General features: G+C 42.7%; 1 protein-coding gene across 5 annotated transcripts in view; it reads left to right on the forward strand.

Moving 5' to 3' along the window:
* LOC139368771 (MYND-type zinc finger-containing chromatin reader ZMYND8-like) overlaps positions 1-24,144 on the forward strand; it is a 33,297-nt gene that overhangs the window by 1,355 nt on the left and 7,798 nt on the right. Inside the window, exons 2-19 of one of the 5 annotated variants that reach the window (XM_071108095.1) lie at positions 1,982-2,194; positions 9,115-9,185; positions 9,830-9,990; positions 12,417-12,638; positions 13,134-13,247; positions 13,346-13,438; positions 17,789-17,876; positions 17,975-18,030; positions 18,136-18,213; positions 18,463-18,578; positions 18,742-19,220; positions 19,363-19,491; positions 21,264-21,413; positions 21,758-22,285; positions 22,445-22,909; positions 23,040-23,200; positions 23,363-23,443; positions 23,543-23,621. In XM_071108095.1, the coding sequence (XP_070964196.1) occupies positions 2,181-2,194; positions 9,115-9,185; positions 9,830-9,990; positions 12,417-12,638; positions 13,134-13,247; positions 13,346-13,438; positions 17,789-17,876; positions 17,975-18,030; positions 18,136-18,213; positions 18,463-18,578; positions 18,742-19,220; positions 19,363-19,491; positions 21,264-21,413; positions 21,758-22,285; positions 22,445-22,909; positions 23,040-23,200; positions 23,363-23,443; positions 23,543-23,621 (3,085 nt within the window). In that variant the 5' untranslated portion in view covers positions 1,982-2,180. Of the gene's footprint in view, positions 1-1,981; positions 2,195-2,748; positions 2,841-5,009; positions 5,131-5,797; positions 6,050-6,191; positions 9,186-9,829; positions 9,991-12,416; positions 12,639-13,133; positions 13,248-13,345; positions 13,439-17,788; positions 17,877-17,974; positions 18,031-18,135; positions 18,214-18,462; positions 18,579-18,741; positions 19,221-19,362; positions 19,492-21,263; positions 21,414-21,757; positions 22,286-22,444; positions 22,910-23,039; positions 23,201-23,362; positions 23,444-23,542; positions 23,622-24,144 lie in introns of those variants that run through there. The other 4 variants (XM_071108099.1, XM_071108096.1, XM_071108097.1 and 1 more) reach the window with 4 other exon arrangements.

Raw genomic sequence — 24,144 nt, forward strand, 5'->3', positions numbered from 1 at the left:
TGCCTTAATCGACATCCAGGTCATCGGCACCCGGGGAACAGTAACTGACTTGTTCAGGGGCAGAACGACAGATTTTTACCTTGTCAGCTCGAGGATTCCATCCTTTCGGTTACTGGCCCAACGCTCTAACCACTAGGCTACCTGTCGGAAAGGCTATAATGATATAGCCTAATGGCTTTGCTATTCACATATCTGCACCAGTGGTAAGGAATAGTGGCAGATGGTGAAGGCACAGTGAAGAGTAGTAGAAGTTACAAGCACAGAGTGTTAGGGCTCAGACACACCAATAGCGTTTGCTGGCCGAGAATATTTAGCACCTCTGAACGAAATTTGAGAACCGAGTGCGCACCGATTTTACATTTGGAATTGTGTGAAAAATTTTGACAGACGAAACAGAAGAATGCTAGATCCACATTCAATGTGTGCGAGCCTTAGTTACCATTGCTTGTAACCTCTGTGTTGGGAGTGTGGCCTGGTGAGCTATTTAAAACATACTCCAATTGACAAACTGGCCTGTCTGAGAGTTAACAATAACAGACAGGTGCTGTTACCCAGGTACAGTGAATTATTGATGATTTTCACGGAGCACATGATGCAAGCGGTAGGTTCCTTGGAACACACGTACATGCACATACTGTCATTTGTTCTGGTCTGCATTGTCTGGCATTACAAAATGTCTCCCCTTTTCCTAACTTTTCTTTAATGTAATAAGTGCTACTTCCAACCTCAATTGTAAGACCAGAAATTAGCCTATATGTTATGGATTAGGCCTTATAAATACTGCAGAACATTAACCATCCACAGAATAGAATGTTAAACAACCCTACAACAAACATAACACTGTACCCCAAAATGTGCGATTACGGGTAGTGTTTATAACGGGCCGTAAACTAGATTCAGCCGATAGCCGAATTTTGTCAGAGTGGATGGTCTGGGGCCGGAACATAATTATAGTAATTTGTACACTTCAAACTGACCACAAGTCAGCCAAAAAATAGATTGTTATTTTCAAATACAATCATTTCATGCCTTGATTACATTGAGACACAATCATGCCTAATTTTGTAAATAAATTGGAATACTTGGGAACAGATTTCCTAAATGACCTTTTTTGGGGGGCTGGTGATTTTAGTATTTTTTTAAAACCAAAAACAACCCCCAAACTACTCTGGGGAGCCCCAAAAAAATCACAAATGAGCCTGTTGCTGACCCCTGGTATATAACAATATGTAACCTATTGTATGTATTTATTTTTCAAATATTTATTTGCAAAGTATTGGCTGTTTTTTTAAAATTTATTTTTATTTTTTACTTGTATGTTTCTCTTTTAGAGAAACTGTACTTTCAAGTAATGCTGTTTGGCCTGATGATTTATTAATTATAAAATTATTATTTTTGTAAAATGTTTTAATGTAACTCTTAGCAGATAAAATGAGTCCCATCTTGTTGTAGTATACATAATAGCTATTTCTATTTTGGAACAAGCCCATAAATAGCCTTTCTTTTGAATTTATTCATATTTATTTCAGAATAATTGTAACTTGTTTCCTTTTATGTTAATCCTATTTTTTTTTATATGATCTGGATTTACCATTCAGTTTTTCTTTTAATTCCACTTATATTATAGGGAAACATTCCCTGGTCTACATTTTAAATTGTGTGCAATTTCTCCAGGCCTTGGTTGTAGTTTTGGTGAAGAATGAGCCTATGTGCCCTCTCTCCTCTGAAGACGGTTGAGGAGATGGGAGGGGTTTAGACAAAGGCCTTCTCTACAAAAATGGAGGTTACAACAGAGCAGCCCTGCTGTCTGTTTTTAATTTAGTAGATGCTGCCATTTCTACTATATAATCTGTGAAAATAACATAACTTGCACCAGATGCAACCTTAGGAAACAGTATTACATTGTTGTGTGTGTGTTATTTTGTGATTTGGGCCTAGCTCTCTCTCTCTTTTTTTATCTCCATGTCTCTCCTGCACTCAGCGCTGAACAAAGATAATTACTCAGGAAACCCTTCGGCCAATCGGATGCGGTCTTACATCCCGCCTGTGACAAAGGGGCCAGTCAGGGCCTGGCTACCATCAGACAGGCCTGATCGCCTTGCCTGAAGAACGGAGCCTTCCCAGGCTGAGAGTGTCCTCCATGTTTTATAAGTGTTGCCATAACAGTGTGTCAGGCAGCCATGCATCCACAGAGGTAAGCCCTGTCTATTTATCTCAACTCTAATTACAACATTCCTTCCTCCTCCTCCTCTGTTGTGTGAATGTTGCTGTGCAAATCTGGATGTGAATACCTGAAAATCACAGATTGCTTTCCCAAAGGAGTGGGGTGGGGGGGGCTTTGGGGGCAGGGGAGTCCTTGCAAGGCCCCTGTACCACAGAGAGCTTAGGTGGGGGTTGGGTTAGGACTCTCCCCTCTGCGCTCTCTGTCTATCTCTCTGTGTGTGTGTGTGTGTTTGTGTGTGGCAGGCAGGCTCACATGTGTTCCCCAGACATCCAGGCTGCCATGCAGTGGACTGCAGAGTGGACCATGGCAAATCCTTGGTTTCCTTGTCTTTTTTATAATGCAAAAGAGAGTAAGCTACAAATGGGCAATCTCTTATCTATCTCCCCTCTGCTGTGCCAGCCTTGTGTGTCATGGCACACAAGGCTGGGGGATGGGTGGCTGAGGAGGACTAGTGGATTGGGGGGTGGGGGGGTGTTATGTATCTTTTGTTGTTGTGATTTAGTGTGTCATGCCAGGCCAGGGAGAATGGTCGTGGGGGAAACACATGTGCCTGTTAGACTGACCGGGGCGGGGGGTCTCCAGACGCTGATAGCTAACTCAACACTGGTGTCTTACAGTAAGTAGTGTTTTGGGGGACAAAATTAATACTTTCATAATTAATATCTGCAGATTTTCCCGAGTGGCGCAGTGATCTAAGGCACTGCATCTCAGTGCTAGAGGCGTCACTACAGACCCTGGTTTTATTCCAGGCTATATCACAACTGGCCGTGATTGGATGGCGCACAATTGGCCCAGCGTCGTCCGGGTTAGGGTTTGGCCGGGGTAGGTCGTCATTGTAATTAAGAATTTATTCTTAACTGACTTGTCTAGTTAAATAAAATAAAAATAATACGAAAATATGAAATAATTCTTCACCAATTGACGCTAAATTAATTTCCAGTCTTACCCTCATCAGAACTGAGTCCTCAGAGTTCATTCAGTGTTCCGAAACCAAAAATGGAGGGTTTGAGGGAAATTGGTACATTTCATTCTTCCTCCACACATTAGTAGCCCTGTGTAGTCTAGTTGTTTTGAAGCTCATGGAATATGGGGTCTCAATTTACGGCCAAAGTCCTCCAGTTTACAGGCCAGTGCTACTTTGACTCTGTAGCACACATCCTTGTAAAGCTGCTTCTTCTGCTCTGTGCCTCAAACAGTGGCCATTTTGTGTTAGAAACTGATTGTCCCTCTGGGTAATGCTCCACTCATGTCATTACAAATCACTGCCACCCAGAGAAACACTATATTTTTGTTGATTGTGTGTATCTTCTTTGTGTGATGGTTTGTTTGACTTCAGCTCAACTCATACTTACTTGTCTGCATTTGTGTGCTTGTGTTCTCGTGTTCTCTCCCCCCCTTGCACCGCTCGGGCCTCTCACCTATTTATAGCTGTAGAGACAAAAACACCATTGATCTGCTGCTTCATTTAAATGCCTGGTTTGACGTTTCTGAAATACTTGTGTTAAGATAATCATATCCCCTATTGTAAGTAGGTTATAGAAACTGCATATCTGGCTCTCAATTCACAAGAATCCTTTTTGGTAGCAATTTATAGTACTGTTTCCACTGCTGTTTAATAGGACATTACTTTATGGTTCTTAATTCAAATAATGAATCACAATTAATAACTAGCCCCTTCCCTACCTGTTTCCAAATAGTGCCTAAAAGTAAATGTTTGCATGAATCAGAAAGTCATTCATAGGTTCTAATTATGTAATTAGTTACCATGGCACGGCAGATCTTAAAATCCACATTTTACTTTGATATGCCTACAATACTAGAAAAATGAATGTATTTCCATTTGCAATTATGAGCTAACTTTGGTGTCAAATCTATATTAGAATTTCTACATCCTCACTATCAACCACCTTGGTTTGGCTCTATACAAAGCATGTTCTAATTACAGTATGTGAATGGCACATCAACCACCATTACGTTAGCTTCCTCTTTTACTGTGGTTCATGAAAGGATGGGGGATGGGTGGCGCAGCAGTCTAAGGCACTGCATCTCAGTGCAAGAGGTGTCACTACAGTCCCTGGTTTGAATCCAGGCTGTATCACATCCGGCCCTGATTGGGAGTCCCATAGGGCGATGCACAATTGGCCCAGCATTGGCCAGGGTAGGCCATCATTGTAAATAAGAATTGCTCTTAACTGACTTGCCAAGTTAAATAATAAAAAAAGGTAAAACATTTCAGTACACTCATGGACAAAGCCAAAAGTGATCCAACACCCCCGGGAAAAAAAAGAAATGGACAATTTTGAACAATCATTAGGTGAGGTTGGAGATGTGTATAAATTCAACTTTGAGCTCCATTAGCGTTATGTTAGTGGTAGGCCTAATGTTAGTAATCTGGTGACAGGTTATCTTTAGGCAGTCCTCTGGGGTTAGCTGAGGCAGCATTGCTCGTAAATTGGACACCAGGCTTTTATATGGTCTGCTTGTGATTTACTGCCTCCTAACCACAAAGAACAACTCAAAAACCCTCTTCTAAAACCTCTACCCATTCGCTCGGTCGCAATCAAAACAGACTGACAACCTTTTAAACCGAGGTGAAATTACACCGTTTTAATGCATAGGGAATCTCTGCATTGCAGCAGAAAATGTGTTTTAAGGAAGAAAGAAGCCTGCGCACAGCGAGTCGTGTGGCATACCACAGCCGACCAATCCGGTCCCGCCCTGCAGACCCTCCAGCCAATTACAGCAGCAGTTGAGGTTAAAGATTGACAATTGCAGTGAGAGCGGCAGCACAGAGCGAGCAGGGGCCTTCTGGAAAATTCTACAGCCATCTTTGTTTCATCTCCTCCAGCCCAGTGTAAAAATCAGGCTGAAGGATTTTTCTTACATATTCTGTGGTATAAGACAAGGTATGCTACTTAGTGTGAATTATCTCTGATGAAGAACATGTTTTTTGGTTTTAAAAAATGTACAAAAATTAATTGTGTATAATGAATCTAATCTTTTTGCAGTGATTATAGTATGAAATGCTGGCAAAAGCATAGAACCTATTTCTGCCAGACTGTGCCTAAAACTAGTGGTTTCATATGGTCTTGAGTGAATGGTAAATTTAATCTTGACGGTGTTGTTTGTGCGTTATATCCCTCAGAGTCAGTCTTCTCTCTGGAGGTCAGGGGCTGCAGGGTGGCAAGGGTGCCAGGTTGTTTCTCCATCAACAATACTGATCCTCAGTGGATTCAAGTACACCAACACATAGCATTCAATGAAACAACCCTGCTTTCATGGCACCAATTACAGAGCAGGAACCCAGACCCTCTCTCTGTACTAGACACAACTGTGTTGTACGAGACGGAGAAACAGTGTATTCTCCCCAGGGATAGGTCCTAAGTTTGCCAGATGTCTTTATTCTTATAGTCAAACAATTTCTCTTTCTCTCAGTCTCTTTCATATTATTATGCCTAATTATTATTCGACAGCAGTGGGCACAGTAAAAGTGAAACTGAATATGGGGGTTACATTGGATAACTGATTTCCAATTAGCTGGATTTCTTCTCTCTCTCTCGCCTGTCTCGTCAGTCTCCCTCCTGTTGTACTCGGCAGTGACGGTGGTTTGGCTTAACTGTGTTTTGGTGTTTGGATGTTGAGCTGTAATCTCCACGGATCTCCTGTTCCTCGTGTGTGTGCCTGTGACTGGAGCCTCGGTCGGCATGGGGGAGTGGAGGGAGAGGAGTCGGCTGTGGCCTCCATTTTCTGTGACGAGAGAACCCTGCTCTGCCTCTGCTTGCCTGTCTCTGAGGAGCCAGTGGAATCTCAAGGCACAGATTCAATGTGTGTGTCTTTTTTTCTTCTTCTTCTATCAGCCATTAATCTTTTGTGGTGTTTGCTAATGTTATCCTGAATTTTGGTCTTCTGGAATATTCATAGATACTGAAGATTTTTTTTGCTATCTGTTCTCCTGTGATTCTGCCAGGTTTCAGGAATTCTGCTCCTGGTCTGAAATGCCCTCTGAAAGAACATAGGACGACTAAACGATCTGCTTAGCTAGACGCTACAGGATCAGGTGGTTCTTGTGTCACTCTGGCTGCTCGGTGGGCCTATTTTTGAGTGAATAACGAGTGTGAACCTTGGCTTACTGCTGGGTTGCATGATTAAAGTGCTCAGTCCTCTCACAGTGCTCTCGCTGGTAGGACACGTAGCACAGAGAGTTGGCTAACATTTGCTCTCTTTCATGTTGGCTTCCTTCGTTTTTTCATTCTGTGCCTGGAACAGGAAGGCCCTGAAGGGCAGCATGTCTAAACAAGACGAGACTCATATGCTGGATACTTTTAGAGTTTTCTTCCATTTGTATCTTCTTGATCTTCTCTCGTTATCCAGATTACATTATGGGTGATTTTATGCCTCAGTCTTTTTGATAATGGCGATTATGCCTAGTGATTTATTGATTGAGACTTCTCATGTGAATGTGGTGACAGGGTTGTTAAGCATTACCTTAGGTTTATGAATGCTCAGTGTCATGGACTTGGTTTGATGAGCAGGACGTCAAGGTTTACAGTGCGTGTTAATGAGGGTGGCTTTATTGGCTTAGTAGATTTAGTTAATGGCCTCTCACAGTGGTAGTCATGCTTGGATGCATCAATGGCTGCCCTCAGCTCTGGCTCTGGAGTATTGTGCCTCTCCTTTTTCTACTCTGTCCTTTTTGTCTTCCAGATCAATGACCATGATGGATGTGGATTCTGAAGAATATATCAACTCTAATCTTATCCAAATCTTTGTCTCAAATGTTCCTCTGAGAACATCTATAACATTCCCACTTGTCCACTTCTTGAAAACAAAAATTATTCTAGATCTAGTGCTGAATATTAGCCTGTTAGGCTACCTGGACCTAGACGTTCTCCTATCAGGAGCCACCAGGGTATTGGGTCTGGTTCAGAGTGGGACCTGTGTTGGATCCTGAGGATTATTTTCAGACAATGAATACGACTACATCCTTGGAACGAGGCCCTCAGTGGCCCTTACAAAGGAGGGGCTGAACTCTCAAAGAACCCCATTCATCACCAAGGACCCCCTCCCCTTTCTTCTCCTCATTTTTCTTCCTGAGAGGGAATTAGAGGAGAGCAAAACCAAATACACAAAAAGCTCCAGGCTTTGATTTGTCCGTTTCTGTAAATGGAAGAAGCTATAGTTTACATTTTTGCACAATATTGTTTGTTATTGATATGATTTGCTGTGGAAATCTTATTTCGGCTGTCAATAACAGACTAGTTAACAGACCTATGTAACAGGTAAAAACCTGTAGCTAGCTAGTCAGACCAAGGTTGACTCCGTAGAGCTTACTGAAGTGATCTGGTGTAGTGGGTTTCTATACTGAACAAAAATATAAACTCAACATGTAAAGTGTTGGTTCAATGTTTCATGAGCTGAAATAAAAGATCCCAGAACTTTAAAAGGCCACTCTAAAATATGCAGTTTTGTCACACAACACAATGCCACAGATGTCTCAAGTTTTGAGGGAGCGTGCAATTGGCATGCTGACTGCAGGAATGTCCACCAGAACTGTTGCCAGAGAATTTCATGTTATTTTCTATACCATAAGCCGTCTCTGTCATTGTTGAGAATTTGGCAGTACGTCCAACCGACTTCACAATCACAGACCACGTGTAACCATGCCAGCCCAGGACATCCACATCCGGCTTCTTTACCTGCGGGATCGTCTGAGATCAGCCACCCGGACAGCTGATGAAACTTGAGTATTTCTGTATGTCATAAAGCCCTTTTGTGGGGAAAAACTCATTCTGATTGGCTGGGCTTGGCTCCCCAGTTGGTGGGCCTGGCTCCCAAGTGAGTGGGCCTATGCCCTCCCAGTCCCACGCAAAGCGCCCCTGACCAGTAGTCAAATCCATAGATTAGGGCCTAAAGAATGTATTAAATTGACTGAGTTCCTTATATCAACTGTAACTCAGTAAAATCGTTGAAATTGTGGCGTTTATTTTTGTTCAGTATAGGAATAGCCAGTTGTGAGAGCTGGGGTTTGGGTGGCTACCAAAAATCACCTTTTTACACTCTCATCCATGACTGTCTGAGGCAATCTTCTGTGAGTCACCGTCCATTTTGAAGGTGAAAACCCTTTTGTGACGTAGCCTACGCATTTGTGGAAGTGTTTTTGTAATCATTGAAAACCCCAAAATGTGTTTAAGGCGTTGCTCTTTTGAATGAGCTTGCATTGTACAGAAAGATCTTCTTTAGTGTAGGTAGGTGGGCAAATGGGGACGCAAACAAACTCGTCAATGCATGGCCCTCATCAGGACTGAAGCCCTTGTCTCTCCATTGTGTCCTTGAGGACAGGAGCACACAGCCTACTCGGTTGGATGGCCTTATTTGTTGTGCTGAAGCACAAGTGTTGCGTTTTATTGCAACTCTTGTGCAAGCTGAATAAAGAGGTCCTGTTGCCATGGAGATTCTCTCCAGTGGCACCCCATGGAACACAAACTCCCAACGTCTAAAGTTTATCTGACTGTGATTACCAATGATTATAGACATGCATAGGAAGACATGATTACTCTGAAAAAAAATGTGGTTGTCATTTAGGAGACTCTTATCGAGAGCGACTTACAATTCGTGATCATGAATGATCTTAAAGGCCATGGATCTGAGATCTAAATCAATTCTGTGCCACATCGGTTGCGCCTTAGGTTTGGTAACAATAGTAACCTATTGATGTTTCTCAATAAAGCTGATGAGGTAACCACAATGGAAACCTGCTGAAACTCTGGTGACTTTGTCCCCTGGGACCCTGCCCTAGGTGGTGTTCCACTTGTTTACTGTGTGACATGATTTGTTTTGTGAACACTGTTTGTGACTGACTCTCTCTCCTGCTTTCATTCTGTGCTGTGCAGTCTGGCTGAGGACGAGGTACAGACGGAGTCGGATGTGGTAGAGGGGATGGATGTGGCACTGCGATCCAAAGGTAAGAACAAGGCCCTGCATGCTAAGACCAATGTTGTATTATGAGAAGACCGCATATTCTAGTATTCTTCTTCTAGTGTTTATTTTACCGTTAAACATACTTGTTGTTTGATGTGGATCTCATAGAGCTACACAGAGCAACCATTGTGCCATTCAGTTAAAATTGTATCACCACTACCTCTGAGGTTGTTGCACGGGTTCAGCCTCACCATCACGTGCTGTGGATGTTAGCCTATGTCACCATTTAGGAGGCATCCTTCACACGTGATCACTATCACAGGGCCCGACCACACTGACTTAACATATGAAATTTGTTGGCAGATTGGGAAACCAAGCAGTAGGGTTTGGTTACCAAAATCCCTTATCTGGTTGGATTCAGTATTCCTGGGCAACCACCATATTAAGTCTCTCAATGAAGGGGTTCTGCTAACAAAAAGAATGCTTGAGGATTTACTCTGCCTTTAACCTTCAAATACCCCCCCATCTGAGTGTCATTGTGTAGAGTGGCCTGGGACTGGAAGTGCCTCTGTCGCTCTAGCCTTTCATGCCAGGGATCTAGTCTCTGTCCTTCTAAGATTCCTATAAGCTGCTACTCTCTGTGTTGTATGTATGGCTACCTGGTGTCCCCTCTGCTCCTGACACTAGTGTCTGACCCTGGGTCAGCAGAGCGGGTGCTGGCGACTCAGAAGAGGAAGGTGTCCAGCCCAACCCACTCCTCCAACGGCCACTACCCCTCAGACACCTCTCCCAGCCCCTTGAAGAAGAAGAAGAAACCTGGAGCCGTCCACAGCAACAACAAAGACCAGGTGGGGTGGAGGTGTAGTTTGTGACTGTGTGTGTGTGTGCACCTGTGCATGACTGATTGTGCACCTGTGCATGACTGATTGTGCTTCCAGGTTTAAATGAAAGACACTGCTTCATGTTCTGTGGTCGGATGCATTTGTTCATATCCCAAAAATGTCTACCATGTATTGATGATGGACTATTAAGATGATTTATCGGTCTGCTGATTAATCATGATAACTGTTTATAGAGAAGAATACTTTAAAATTACTTTTCTAAACTGCCTTTTTTGGAAAGAGTAGATATGCCTGCCAAATATGTTTGTTTGTGTTGTGAATTCTTTGTTTTACATGTATGACATGATTCAACCCCAAGCCAAAACCTTTGAATTCAGTTCCACTGACAATGAACATGTCATACACACATTCTGAACAGTCACATACAGTGGGGCAAAAAGGTATTTAGTTAGCCACCAATTGTGCAAGTTCTCCCACTTAAAAAGATGAGGCCTGTAATTTTCATCATAGGAACACTTCAACTATGACAGACAAAATGAGGGAAAAAAATCCAGAAAAATCACACTGTAGGATTTTTTATGAATTTATTTGCAAATTATGGTGGAAAATAAGTATTTGGTCACCTACAAACAAGCAAGATTTCTGGCTCTCACAGACCTGTAACTTCTTCTTTATGAGGCTCCTCTGTCCTCCACTCGTTACCTGTATTAATGGCACCTGTTTGAACTTGTTATCAGTATAAAAGTCACCTGTCCACAACCTCAAACAGTCACACTCCAAACTCCACTATGGCCAAGACCAAAGAGCTGTCAAAGGACACCAGAAACAAAATTGTAGACCTGTACCAGGCTGGGAATGCTGAATCTGCAATAGGTAAGCAGCTTGGTTTGAAGAAATCAACTGTGGGAGCAATTATTAGGAAATGGAAGACATACAAGACCACTGATAATCTCCCTCGATCTGGGGCTCCACGCAAGATCTCACCCCGTGGGGTCAAAATGATCACAAGAGCGGTGAGCAAAAATCCCAGAACCACACGGGGGGACCTAGTGAATGACCTGCAGAGATCTGGGACCAAAGTAACAAAGCCTACCATCAGTAACACACTACGCCGCCAGGGACTCAAATCCTGCAGTGCCAGACGTGTCCCCCTGCTTCAACAAGTACATGTCCAGGCCCGTCTGAAGTTTGCTAGAGAGCATTTGGATGATCCAGAAGAAGATTGGGAGCATATCATATGGTCAGATGAAACCAAAATACAACTTTTTGGTAAAAACTCAACTCGTTGTGTTTTGAGGACAAAATATGCTGAGTTGCATCCAAAGAACACCATACCTACTGTGAAGCATGGGGGTGGAAACATCATGCTTTGGGGCTGTTTTTCTGCAAAGGGACCAGGACGACTGATCCGTGTAAAGGAAAGAATGAATGGGGCCATGTATCGTGAGATTTTGAGTGAAAACCTCCTTCCATCAGCAAGGGCATTGAAGATGAAACGTGGCTGGGTCTTTCAGCATGACAATGATCCCAAACACACCGCCCGGGCAACGAAGGAGTGACTTCGTAAGAAGGTCCGGAGTGGCCTAGCCAGTCTCCAGATCTCAACCCCATAGAAAATCTTTGGAGGGAGTTGAAAGTCTGTGTTGCCCAGCAACAGCCCCAAAACATCACTGCTCTAGAGGAGATCTGCATGGAGGAATGGGCCAAAATACCAGCAACAGTGTGTGAAAACCTTGTGAAGACTTACAGAAAACGTTTGACCTCTGTCATTGCCAACAAAGGGTATATAACAAAGTATTGAGATAAACTTTTGTTATTGACCAAATACTTATTTTCCACCATCATTTGCTAATAAATTCATAAAAAATCCTACAATGTGATTTTCTGGATTTTTTTTCTTCTCATTTTGTCTGTCATAGTTGAAGTGTACCTATGATGAAAATTACAGGCCTCTCTCATCTTTTTAAGTGGGAGAACTTGCACAATTGGTGGATGACTAAATACTTTTTTGCCCCACTGTAGATATGTGCTGACTAGTATTGTGTCTTGTTCACTGATTGGCTGATGTGGGTTGATGTGGTGTCAAGCATGATACCCAACACAAAACTGGTTATTGGTCCACCAGGGAAAGTCATCAATGAAATTGCACATTGCAAGTCTGACAACTTAAAAAGATGACGACAACACAAACTTCCGGTTTAGATCAAGAACAATGACATTACTATCGTATAGGCCTACATTGATATTGACTAGACCAACTAAACAGTCTTGTGTTTGGTGCCTGCCTTATTTTGCCTTACATGTTGCTTATTACCCTGCCTTACTTGCCACTTTGTGATTATCTGTGTGTTTCTGTTGCACTGCACCTTTTGTGTTTTGTTTTCTGCGTGTGTTTTGAAACCCGCCCCCTGTTTCTCTTGCCTGCATTTCAGTCAGAACTAAGACATGGTCCCTTTTACTATGTGAAGCAGCCATCACTCACCACAGACCCTGTTGATGTTGTCCCGCAGGACAGCAGGAATGACTTCTACTGCTGGCTGTGCCACCGCGAGGGCCAGGTGCTCTGCTGTGAGCTCTGCCCGAGGGTGTACCACGCCAAGTGCCTCAAACTGCCAGCAGAGCCCGAGGGTGACTGGTTCTGTCCAGAGTGTGAGGTACTCACTCACGTGTGTGCCGTGCGTGTGGGTGTGTAGGTGTATATACGTGTGAAAGCGGTATGGGAGTGTTCCGGGCACATTCTCGCTTAACCACTAGCTTAATGTCCGCTTGCTCTTTGGGGTGTCAGGTGATGGGGTTGGAGGCATGCTTGGGGTCAATTCCAATTGGACTCTGCATTCTAGTAAAAAAATAAAATAAACATATTATCCTATAATAATGGTACTACACGTGGTACTTCCTAATTATTGAATTTAAATGGAATGGACCCCAGGCCTGTTTAGATGGGGCTAACATAAAGTGGGCAGGATCTTTATCGTCCCTCTCTAGATGGATGTTGCCTCCTATGAGGACTAGTACCACAGTCTCCTATAGATTATGACATACTGTAGATGCATAGTTAATAGCCAGCCCAGCGACCTACTGTGAGTGGTTGTGTTTACCCAGCTACTATTTGTCAATGGTACATTGTCCTGACTTCGTCATTTTTCTAGAAAATCACAGTAGCAGAGTGCATAGAGACACAGAGCAAGGCCATGACAATGCTAACGATAGACCAGCTGTCCTACCTGCTGAAGTTTGCCCTCCAGAAGATGAAACAACCGGGGGTAAGTTAGTGAAAGTCTCTCTCATGCCCTCTAGAGATGGTTCTATCGCTTCTGTTGTTTATGAGAGTTGAACTAATACATATTTCTTCTGTGGGCAGACTGAGCCCTTCTGGAAGCCTGTGGCTCTGGAGCAGCACCCTGACTATGCTGAGTACATATACCACCCAATGGACCTCGCAACACTAGAGAAGGTACCATTACATTCACATTTCAGTCATTTAGAGCAGACGTTTATCAATTCCCGACTTGGAGCCCGCTAATAGCAAGGCAATGATGAGCTTTTTGAGTCTATAAATCGTGGTCTACAGATAATACAGTGCCTTCAGAAAGTATTCACAAGCCTTCATTTTTTCCACATTTTGTTGTGTTGCCTGAATTTTAAATTGATTACGTTTAGATTTTGTCACTGGTCTACCCAAAATAACCCATAATGTCAAAGTGGAATTATGTTTTAAGAAATGTTTACTAATTAATAAAGAATGAAAAGCTAATATGTTTTGAGTAAGTATTCCACCCATTTGTTATGGCAAGCCTAAATACACTGAACAAAAATATAAACGCAACCATTTCAGTTCATATCAATCAATTGAAATAAATAAGTTAGGCCCAAATCTATGGGTTTCACATGACTGGGAATACAGATATGCATACGTTGGTCACAGATACCTAAAAAAAAAGAATAAGTAGGAGCCTTGATCAGAAAACCAGTCCGTATCTGGTGTAACCACCATTTGCCTCATGCAGTGCATATAATTGATCTGGCTGTTGATTGTGGCCTGTGGAATGGCTGTGTGAAGTTGCTGGATATTGGCGGGAACTGGAACACGCTGTCGATCCAGAGTATCCCAAGCATGCTCAATGGATGACATGTCTGGTGAGTATGCAGGCCATGGGACATTTTCAGCTTCCAGGAATTCAGCTTCCAGATCCTTGTGACATGGGACGGTGGATGAATAGCATGACAGTGGGCCTCAGGATCTCGTCACAGCATCTCGGTACATTCAAATGGCCATCTATAAAATGCAATTATGTTCATTGTCCGTAGCTTATGCTTGCCCATACCATAACCCCACCGGCACCATGGGGCACTCTCTGTCTGCCATCTGCCCGGTACAGTTGAAACCTGGATTCTTCCATGAAGAGCACACTTTTTCAGTGTGCCATTGGCCATCGAAGGTGAGCTTTTGCCCACTGAAGTTGGTTACTACATCAAACTGCAGTCAGGTCAAGACCCTGGTGAGGACGACAAGCACATGAGCTTCCCTGAGACGGTTTCTGACAGTTTGTGTAGAAATTCTTTGGTTGTGCAAACCTACAGTTTCATCAGCTGTCCATGTGGCTTGTCTCAGACCATCCCGTAGGTGAATAAGCCTGATGTGGAGGTCCTGGGCTGGTGTGGTTACACGTGGTTTGCGGTTGTGAGGCCGGTTGGACGTACTGCCAAATTCTCTAAAACAACGTTGGAGGTGGCTTATGGTAGAGAAATTAACAGAATTATCTGCCAACAGCACTGGTGGACATTCCTGCAGTCAGCATGCCAATTGCACACTCCCTCAAAACCTGAGACATCTGTGGCATTGTGTTTGACAAGACTGCACATTTTAGAGTGGACTTTTATTATCCCCCAGCACAGGGTGTACCTGTGTAATGATCATGCTGTTTAATCATCTTTTCTGATATGCTTTATATGTCAGGTGGATGGATTAGCTTGACAAAGGAGAAATGCTCACTAATGGGGATGTAAACAAATTTGTGCACAAAATTTGAGAGAAATAAGCTATTTGTGCATATTGAAATGTTCTGGGATCTTTTATTTCAGCTCATGAAACATGGGACCAACACTTTACATGTTGCATTTATGTTTTTGTTCAGGATATGTTCAGGAGTAAAAATTGTAAACAAGTTGCATGGACTTACTCTGTGTGCAATAACAGTTTTTAACAACATATTTTAATGACTATCTCATCTCTGTACCCCACACATACAATTATCTGTAAGGTCCCTCAGTCGAGCGGTGTATTTCACAACACATATTCAACCACAAAGACCAGGGAGGTTTTCCAATGCCTTGCAAGGAAGGGCACCACCGATTTGGTAGATGGGTAAAAATAAAGCTCTCTCTTTGAGCATGGTGAAGTTATTAATTACACTTTGGATGACATATCAATACACCCAGTCACTACAAAGATACCAGAGTCCTTCCTAACTCAGTTGCTGGAGAGGAAGGAAACTGCTCAGAGATTTTACCATTTTAAAACGGTTACAGTATGGCTGGGCGATATGGCCTGAAACGTAATCTTAAAAAAATAAAACTATATCTACATTTAAAAAAATATTTTCTCTAAATAAGCTTTGTTGTACAATTAAAGGTCAAATACATTGCATTTAAAACAGTCAAAAATAAGCTAATGAATTCAGAGCTTGTGAAATTATACCTAGACTGAATATATGCCTTCCACAACTATAAATCAAATCAAATTGTATTGGTCACATACACGTTTTAGCAGATTGTTATTGCAGGTGTAGCGAAATGCTTGTGTTTTTAGCTCCGACAGTGCAGTAATATCTAACAAGTAATGTCTAACAATTTCACAACAAAAATTGTTGTGAAAGACGCACTAATAGTTTAATTACTTTATCAAAATAATTGTACCTACTGTTTTTCTTATGATCACTGATCTGGCTTTCAGGTGTGTCTATAAAATGTACTTCTTGTTACATTTAACCAGAACCATGCATAATGCACATTCACTAACAATGTAGCAGGTATTATAGTCAATTAACACCAATCTCATAAATAATCTCTCAAGCACAAGCCCATGTGCTAGTGAGAAGTCAGCTAATATTTATATTTTAAGTTTAGCCAACTTGGATCAAATATATAATTTCACAAGCTCTGAATTCAGCTAACAAGGCAAAATAGTTTAATTGTTATGAACACACCCTTCTGTCCATCTCCAACTGTTTGAACAGCATGCTAGTCTGTCCACTTTGTTCAGATGTTGAAATCAAGTGGCTTACCTTATTTCTCAGAATGAGTTGCCAATTCCTTATATAATTGTTTTATGCTTATTGCAGATTTATAAAACAGTCATCCAAATAGCTAGTATAACAATATTTGACAAAAATGCTGCTAGCGATACGTGGTACCATAATGCGGGCGAGACAAACTGAGCATACATTTTCTAGAATGAATGTTCATTGGTACATCTGTTTTAGTAGTGATGGCTCTTGCTTGAAATTTGAGGAGTTGAAACAAACAGGGTATGGTTCAAAAGATTAACTTCTCTATTACAGTAAAATAATGTCTCAATATGTTTCAGTGTCCATATGACCGATTCTGTTGGATCGAACCTCAAATGCAAATGGCGAGTTAAAACCGTTTTGTCAGAGAGGTAGAAGTGATCTCTCATCTTTGTTGTTATGGTAGGGGGATTGGCTTGGGAGAAAGAGACGAACCGAGAGGTTTCACTCTTGCCAAAATCTGTCAAAATAAGCCCAAAGTGTTTCTAACACAAGGCCAAATATACACTGGAGTTGCTTAGAAAGACAACATTGAATGTTCCTGATTGGCCTTTAAATTTTAATTTATTTCACCTTTATTTAACCAGGTAGGCTAGTTGAGAACAAGTTCTCATTTTTACAACTGCGACCTGGCCAAGATAAAGCATAGCAGTGTGAACAGACAACAACACAGAGTTACACATGGAGTAAACAATAAACAAGTCAATAACACAGGGGAAAAAAAGAGTCTATATACATTGTGTGCAAAAGGCATGAGGAGGTAGGCGAATAACTACAATTTTGCAGATTAACACTGGAGTGATAAATGATCAGATGGTCATGTGCAGGTAGTGATACTGGTGTGCAAAAGAGCAGAAAAGTAAATAAATAAAAACAGTATGGGGATGAGGTAGGAAAATTGGGTGGGCTATTTACCGATGGACTATGTACAGCTGCAGCGATCGGTTAGCTGCTCAGATAGCATAATTTTTTTACTTAAATCGGCTTGAAAATCTATGGCAAGACTTAAATTGTTGTTTAGAAATGATCAACAACCAACTTTGACAAGAGTTTGAAGAATCTTAAAAATGTCTAAAACCATGTTTTCACTTTGTCATTATGAGGTATTGTGTGTAGATGGGTGAGGAAAAAAGGCATTAAGAGTTGGGCCAAATTTTAGATTTTTTTTTTTAACATAGCGTTGTTTAAATATTCCCCATGTAATGTTAATGGGGCGCTAACATAGCTGCCATAGAATTTTGTCATGTAAATGCATCATTATGCAGAAACATTAAAGCGTCAATCAGCAGTTAAAACAATAAAGCGTACTCATCACCATTGTTTCGGTAAAAAGCAGGGGGGGATGGGGCTGGAGAAATGTAACCACTCTCAAATTCAAAGACAGAGCTATGGCTACAAGGACTGACCATCCATGATATAAAAATTATAGTTTTAACCATCCTTGTTCAATGGGCCCAACTCTCTAAATACATGGCTCTGGTGTAATCAAATCATATTTTTCTCTGCTATATTGGTAGAATATGAAAAAGAAAATGTATGGCTGCACAGAATCCTTTTTGGCTGACATGAAATGGATCTTACACAACTGCATCATCTACAATGGAGGTATGTCAAAAACACATGTTTAAGACAGTTTCCTCACTATACTGCTTGCAACATGCTTTGGAAATAAAACTTGGCTCTTACAAACATGTTTGTTCCAGGAAATCACAAACTAACAGCAACAGCAAAGGTTGTTGTGAAGATCTGTGAACATGAAGTGAGTATCATTTTTACATGATGACTGAAATGCCATTCGGTTGTGTGTTTTGTTTTCTCCTTTCTAAATGTATTTCAGTAATGTGGAAAATGCTGTTTTTTTCAGGTGAATGAAATTGAGGTCTGTCCGGAGTGCTACCTGTCCTCGTGCCAAAAGAGGGACAACTGGTTTTGCGAGCCATGTGTAAGACAAATGTTTCCTCATCTTCTTTTGCAAAGGACATTTTATGGATATAAATGTAAATGTTTGTCCTGTGACTTAAGGTCACAATTCAGTTTGTCCTGAAGACAAATGTAGATTAGCCTAAATGTAATGTTTCAAATCTCAAAAATACTCTTTACAACACAGGTAAAGTCTTTGTGAATCCTATTCCTCTGTTTGTGTTTATGTTGTTTTATCTAACCGTGACCCCCGGTCTGCCCCCCCTCTCAGGGTCACCCACACCCCCTGGTATGGGCAAAGTTGAAGGGCTTCCCCTTCTGGCCAGCCAAAGCACTACGGGAGAAGGATGGACAGGTGGACGCACGCTTCTTCGGACAGCATGACCGGTGAGCCTTGCTATTTAATGAAAGTGGCGGATGGAAGAGACTTTTCATAGTAATTACTGAAGTACTGTTTGCATTCGTATGGTATTGGACTCCTCTGAAGGTAATCATAGGTCTCTCTGCTTATCCTACTCCTAACTTGTCTCCCTGTGTTTTTTCTCTGCAGGGCGTGGGTTCCCATTAACAATTGCTACCTCATTTCCAAGGAGATTCCCTTCTCTGTGAAGAAGACCAAGAGCATCTTCAACAGCGCCATGCAGGAGATGGAGGTCTATGTGGAGAACATCCGCAAGAAGTTTGGGGTGTTCAACTACGCCCCCTTCCGCACCCCCTACACGCCCAACAACCAGCTTCAGATGCTGCTGGACCCAGCCAACCCCGACGCAGGGACCGTGAAGACGGAGAAACCTGACAAGATGCGCTTCAACTTCGACATGACTGCATCTCCAAAGATGCTCTTGGGCAAGAGCTCTCTGTCGAGCGGGATGGGACGGAGGATCTCTCTCACGGACATGCCTCGCTCTCCCATGAGCACCAACTCGTCTGTACACACAGGTTCTGATGTGGAGCAGGATGGGATGGAGAGAGGGCCTAGGAACCCCCCATTCCACTACAGCGCTGGGGAGGATTCTATGGACTATACCGGTAATTAACATGCTCCTGAATCATATAACTATATAACGCATCATATAACTAACTAACACCGTATAGTCACATTCAAAACACAGGTTAGGATCAAGACTCAAACCATTTGTGGAGGTTAAAGTGTTATGCGTTATTGCCTCAGCATCCCCTGCCTCAGTGAAGATGGGCCATGCAGGCAGCATGACGGGCAGCCCCAAGCCCTTCTCCCCTGGTCTGGTGCCCAAACAGGAGAGGGCCCCAGGCACAGGCAGCATCCTCAATCTCAACCTGGGTGAGTCCCATCTAACCCCACCCCCTTATGTAGCACCTTGTCTTGTGCAGTCTGTTTGGTTAGGGCAGGGTTGGGTAAACTACGGCCCGGCAGGAGGTTTGAGTATAGATTTTTTACATTTTATTTTGGGTTATAATTAGTAAATTATTATTTGGAGTAAAAAAATATATATAATAAAAAACACACTCCGCACCTGAACGTCTAAAACTATATAGTATGTACAAATGATTATATATTTTCAAATTACTGCCCATTTTCTGGCCCGCAAATTGATTTTGACATTTAAAAAAAAAATCCCGAAGTGGCCCTTGAGCCAAAATGTTTTCCCACCCCTGGGTTAGGGGTTATGTTTTGGTTTTGGTTGCGTTTTAGTGTCAGGGTTCATAAGGTCATGGAATTTTTAAATGATGTTTTCCAGGCCTGGAATGTTTTAGGAAAATGATCAAATCCAAAAAGTTTTTGAAAAGTCATGGAAATTAATTAAATAATTTCTGTTAATGTAAATAATTTAGGCACAGTTTTTTAAAATATTTTACATAAAATAAACATATCAGACAGGATCGGAATATGACACTTCAGTGCATATGTGTGTGTGCGCAAGCGTCACCTGCATGTGTGTGAGTGTGCCTTGCTCAAGGAGAGAGACAGTCGGACATTACATTCCCTCTATGATTGCAGCAGTAGGTAGGCCTAGCCTATAAAATATGATAGAGAACAGACTAATTGGGTAGCCAATTCAAAACATATATTGTAGCCTGGCCAGTTAACTAGAGAGATAACTGTTGTTGTTATTAGTCATGTCCCAGAAAACCTTCCACTTACGGTACACTTGCGAATAAGGCCATAAAAAGTGTCATACAGATTATTCATTTAAATTATTATTTTTGACACAACTAACAATTAACTTTGTCATTGTATTAGTTGGGATTATTTTTAATCTCGATGAATCGAGTCATGTTAATCAAAATAATAATGTGTGAATTGTGATCAGTAGTTTTATGAACTGGTTTTGTAGATACTTCCAGTTGATTTGGGCATCCGATGTATGAGACATTGCAAGTCAATAGATACTAATCAGCCTGCAAAGTAAACACTTCTAAGGTAGCTAAGAGAAACATGCCTAAACTAGAAAAGGTGAATTTCCTGAAGAAAATTTGTGGGCTTGTTTCAGCTGAATAAAAATATTAGTAACCAACCATACAGTTAGCCATTTGATCTTTGGTATATTGAATAATGAGCACATTATTGTATAAAGGTATAAAACATATTTGGTTGCAATGTTTTACATCAAGGGTGGTCAACCATCCTCCAGGAAAACTACTGGGTGTGCAGGCTTTTGTTCCAGTCCCCCTCTAACAAAACACATTTTAGAAATGAGCTGCTCAACCGGGCCTTGATAAATGAACATTTATGTGTATGATCCAGTACCTCTCCAGACTGAGGGAAAGGGGGATACCTAGTCAGTTGCACAACTTAATGCATTCAACCGAAAATCTGTCTTCCGCATTTAACCCAACACCTTGGATTGACCCCATGTGTATTATTCAGTTGCCTAATAGGTATTCTACTTGGTGGGGTGGGTTAAGTGCCTTGCACAACAACAGGAAATGGTACATGGGATCAGAGAGCAGCTTCCCAGTGTCGGTACTACATTTATGTACATAGAGACGCCACAAATTGTTGGTCATGGAAATTTGGTTAAAAGTAATGGAGAAGTCATGAATTTCCATCTGTCAAAATGTTTATGAAACCTATAGTGTTGTTTATCACAGATCGTGTGAAGGCTGAGATGGACCTGAAGGAGCTCAGTGAGACAGTACAGCATCAACAACAACAACAGGGTTCATCACTCCTCCTCACCACCCCCAAGAGACCCATGAGGAGCCTGGACAAGACCATCGAGAGCTGCAAGGCCCAACTAGGTACACACATACACTCACACACTTTCACACACCATCCATGAATTGTGTCTAGAGCAGGGATTGGCAACTCTAGTCCACGGGGCCGGAGTGGTGTCACCCTTTTCCCCATCCCTAGCAAACACAGCTGATTTAAACTAATTGCATTCAAGCTGAAGATCTTCATTATTGGAGTCAGATGTGTTAGCTGGGGCTGGGGCAAAAGTGTGACACCAATCAGGTCCCAGAGGACTGGAGTTGCCCATCCCTAGTCTAGAGGAACAAATTTGAAGACCTATAAATGATACGCTCATGTTCATCATGTATTAATTCTATGATTTATATGTTGTTTCTTTATCCCTGTGCAGGCATTGATGAGATCTCTGAGGACGTATATAAGGGCGTGGAACACAGTGACTCTGAGGATTCTGAAAAGTCAGAATCCAGCAACAGCGAGTACCTTAGCGACAAGGATCACAGACCGAAGAGCGCCGCCCATGACAACAAGGACAAAGCAGAGAGGGAGTCTAGAAAGAGGCCCAAGGCAAGCACACCGGTAGAGGACAAGGGGGCAGTCACAGGGACCAGGGATAAAAACAACTCTGAAGCCCTGCTCAAAGACCGACATGGCAGCAATGGTCCAGAGAGAGATTCCCGGGAGAAGCCCATGACTCCCCAGACTCAGCCTCCCACAGACAGGCCCAAGGCCCTAGAGGTGGGTAGGGCAGGCGCACCCCGGGCCCTTGCTGGCCCAGACCAGGACTCCGACTCAGAGAGTGAGCTGGTGATTGACCTGGGGGATGAGCAGGGGGGCAGAGACCGTAAGAGAGCCAGGAGGGAGCCAGGGGCTGTAGCCGCTAAGCCCACGAAGGAGCCCCCTGGCACCAAGCTGGAAGGTGAGGGCTCATTTCAAGTCTTGTTTATTTTGTTTTGTGTACTCTAGTTGCTTCGTATGATAATTTTTTGAGAGACTGAGGCCTAAAGGCTCATCAGATGGGAGGAAAATACAGTTTGTCTGTCTTTATTTAATCAATGTTTTTTTTCTCTCTGACCAGGTAAATTCCCCACCGTAGTGACCCCCCCTCTAGCCTCCGCCACCTTGTCCAACCCCAAAGACCCCAGTCAGCCCTTCATCAACCCCACACTCAACCTGTCCTCTAGCCAGCTCAACACGGCCTTCACCACCCCCCCTGCAGCTCCCACCCTAGCCACCACCCTCTCCTCCACAGCTGCCTCAGCCCAGTCGGCAGCGAAGAAACAGCGCCCCCTGCTGCCCAAAGAGACAGCTCAGGCAGTGCAGAGGGCAGTGGTGTGGAACCCCGCCAACAAGTTCCAGACGTCCTCCCAGAAGTGGCCCATGCAGCAGGAGGAGCAGCCGGCTGGGCCAAACCAGACACAGGTTCCTGTTCCTGTCCAGGCTCCGACGCAGGCACAGACACGCAGCCCACAGCAGGTCCAGTCACAGCAGCAGTTGCAGGCATCCTCCAGTACACGTTACCAGACCAGACAGGCAGCAAAAGGTACATAGAAACCCAGTCCACTAAACACAACTCTCCAACATCTGTAAACGCATACACAATTATCTCATATTAGTTCATATGAGCTGAATTGTAGTTTTCTTTCATTCCTCTTTTCTTCTGTGGTTTGCAGCCGTGCAGCCTAGAGATGGTCCCCAGACCTCAACCTCATCAGTTACCTTGGTCACCTCTGGTGCCTCCTCCACCTCTTCCTCCTCTTACCTGGCAGGAGACTTCCAGATCCCCACAGCTTCAGCAGATGTGGCAGCTGACATCGCAAAGTACACCAGCAAAGTGAGTTAGCCTGATGCTATATGTCTAAACAGAATAAATAGATGGAAACTTTACAGGGGAAAGTTTATTGATTCACATATTATATTTGTGTTATATTGATATGGAAAGTTACCTGACTGTGATCAATCTGTGAATTGTTATAATCTCACCTGATCTCTTCAGATGATGGACACGATTAAAGGGACGATGACAGAAATCTACAACGACCTTTCCAAAAGCACTTCAGGAAACACAATCGCAGAGGTGAGTGCTGCTGAAGAGACTTTTGGTTGAGTCTGTAACATAAGTAAACTTCTCTCCTGTCTCACTGCATTGTGATAACTGTTGAATATTTTTGCCCAGATCCGACGGCTGAGGATAGAGATAGAGAAGCTTCAGTGGCTACATCAGCAAGAGCTGTCGGAGATGAAACACAATCTTGGTTTGTTATACTTGCCCTTTCCTTAAAAATATAATCATCTTTTAGGTTGGTAACAATGTGAGTGTACAAAATAATAAGAACACCTTCCTAATATTGAGTTGTACCCCCCCTTTGCCACCAGAACAGCCTCAATTCGTCAGGGCTTGGACTCTACAAGGTGTCTAAAGCGTTCCACAAAGATGCTGGCACATGTTGACGCCATTGCAAGTTAGCTGATGGCCTTTGTGTGGTGGACCATTCTTGATACATACAGGAAACTGTTGAACGTGAAAGACCCAGCAGCGTTGCAGTTCTTTACACAAACTGGTGCGCCTGGCACCTACCACCATACCCCATTCAAAGGGACTTAAATATTATGTCTAGCCCATTCACCCTCTGAATGGCACACATAGACAATCCATGTCTCAATTATCTCAATGCTTAAAAATCCTCCCCTTCATCTATACTGATTTGAAGTGGATTTAATAAGTGACATCAATAAGGGATCATAGCTTTCACCTAGATTCACCTGGTCAGTCTATGT

The sequence above is a fragment of the Oncorhynchus clarkii genome, chromosome 16 (assembly GCF_045791955.1).
Source record: "Oncorhynchus clarkii lewisi isolate Uvic-CL-2024 chromosome 16, UVic_Ocla_1.0, whole genome shotgun sequence".
In the NCBI taxonomy this organism is placed as follows: Eukaryota; Metazoa; Chordata; class Actinopteri; order Salmoniformes; family Salmonidae; genus Oncorhynchus; species Oncorhynchus clarkii.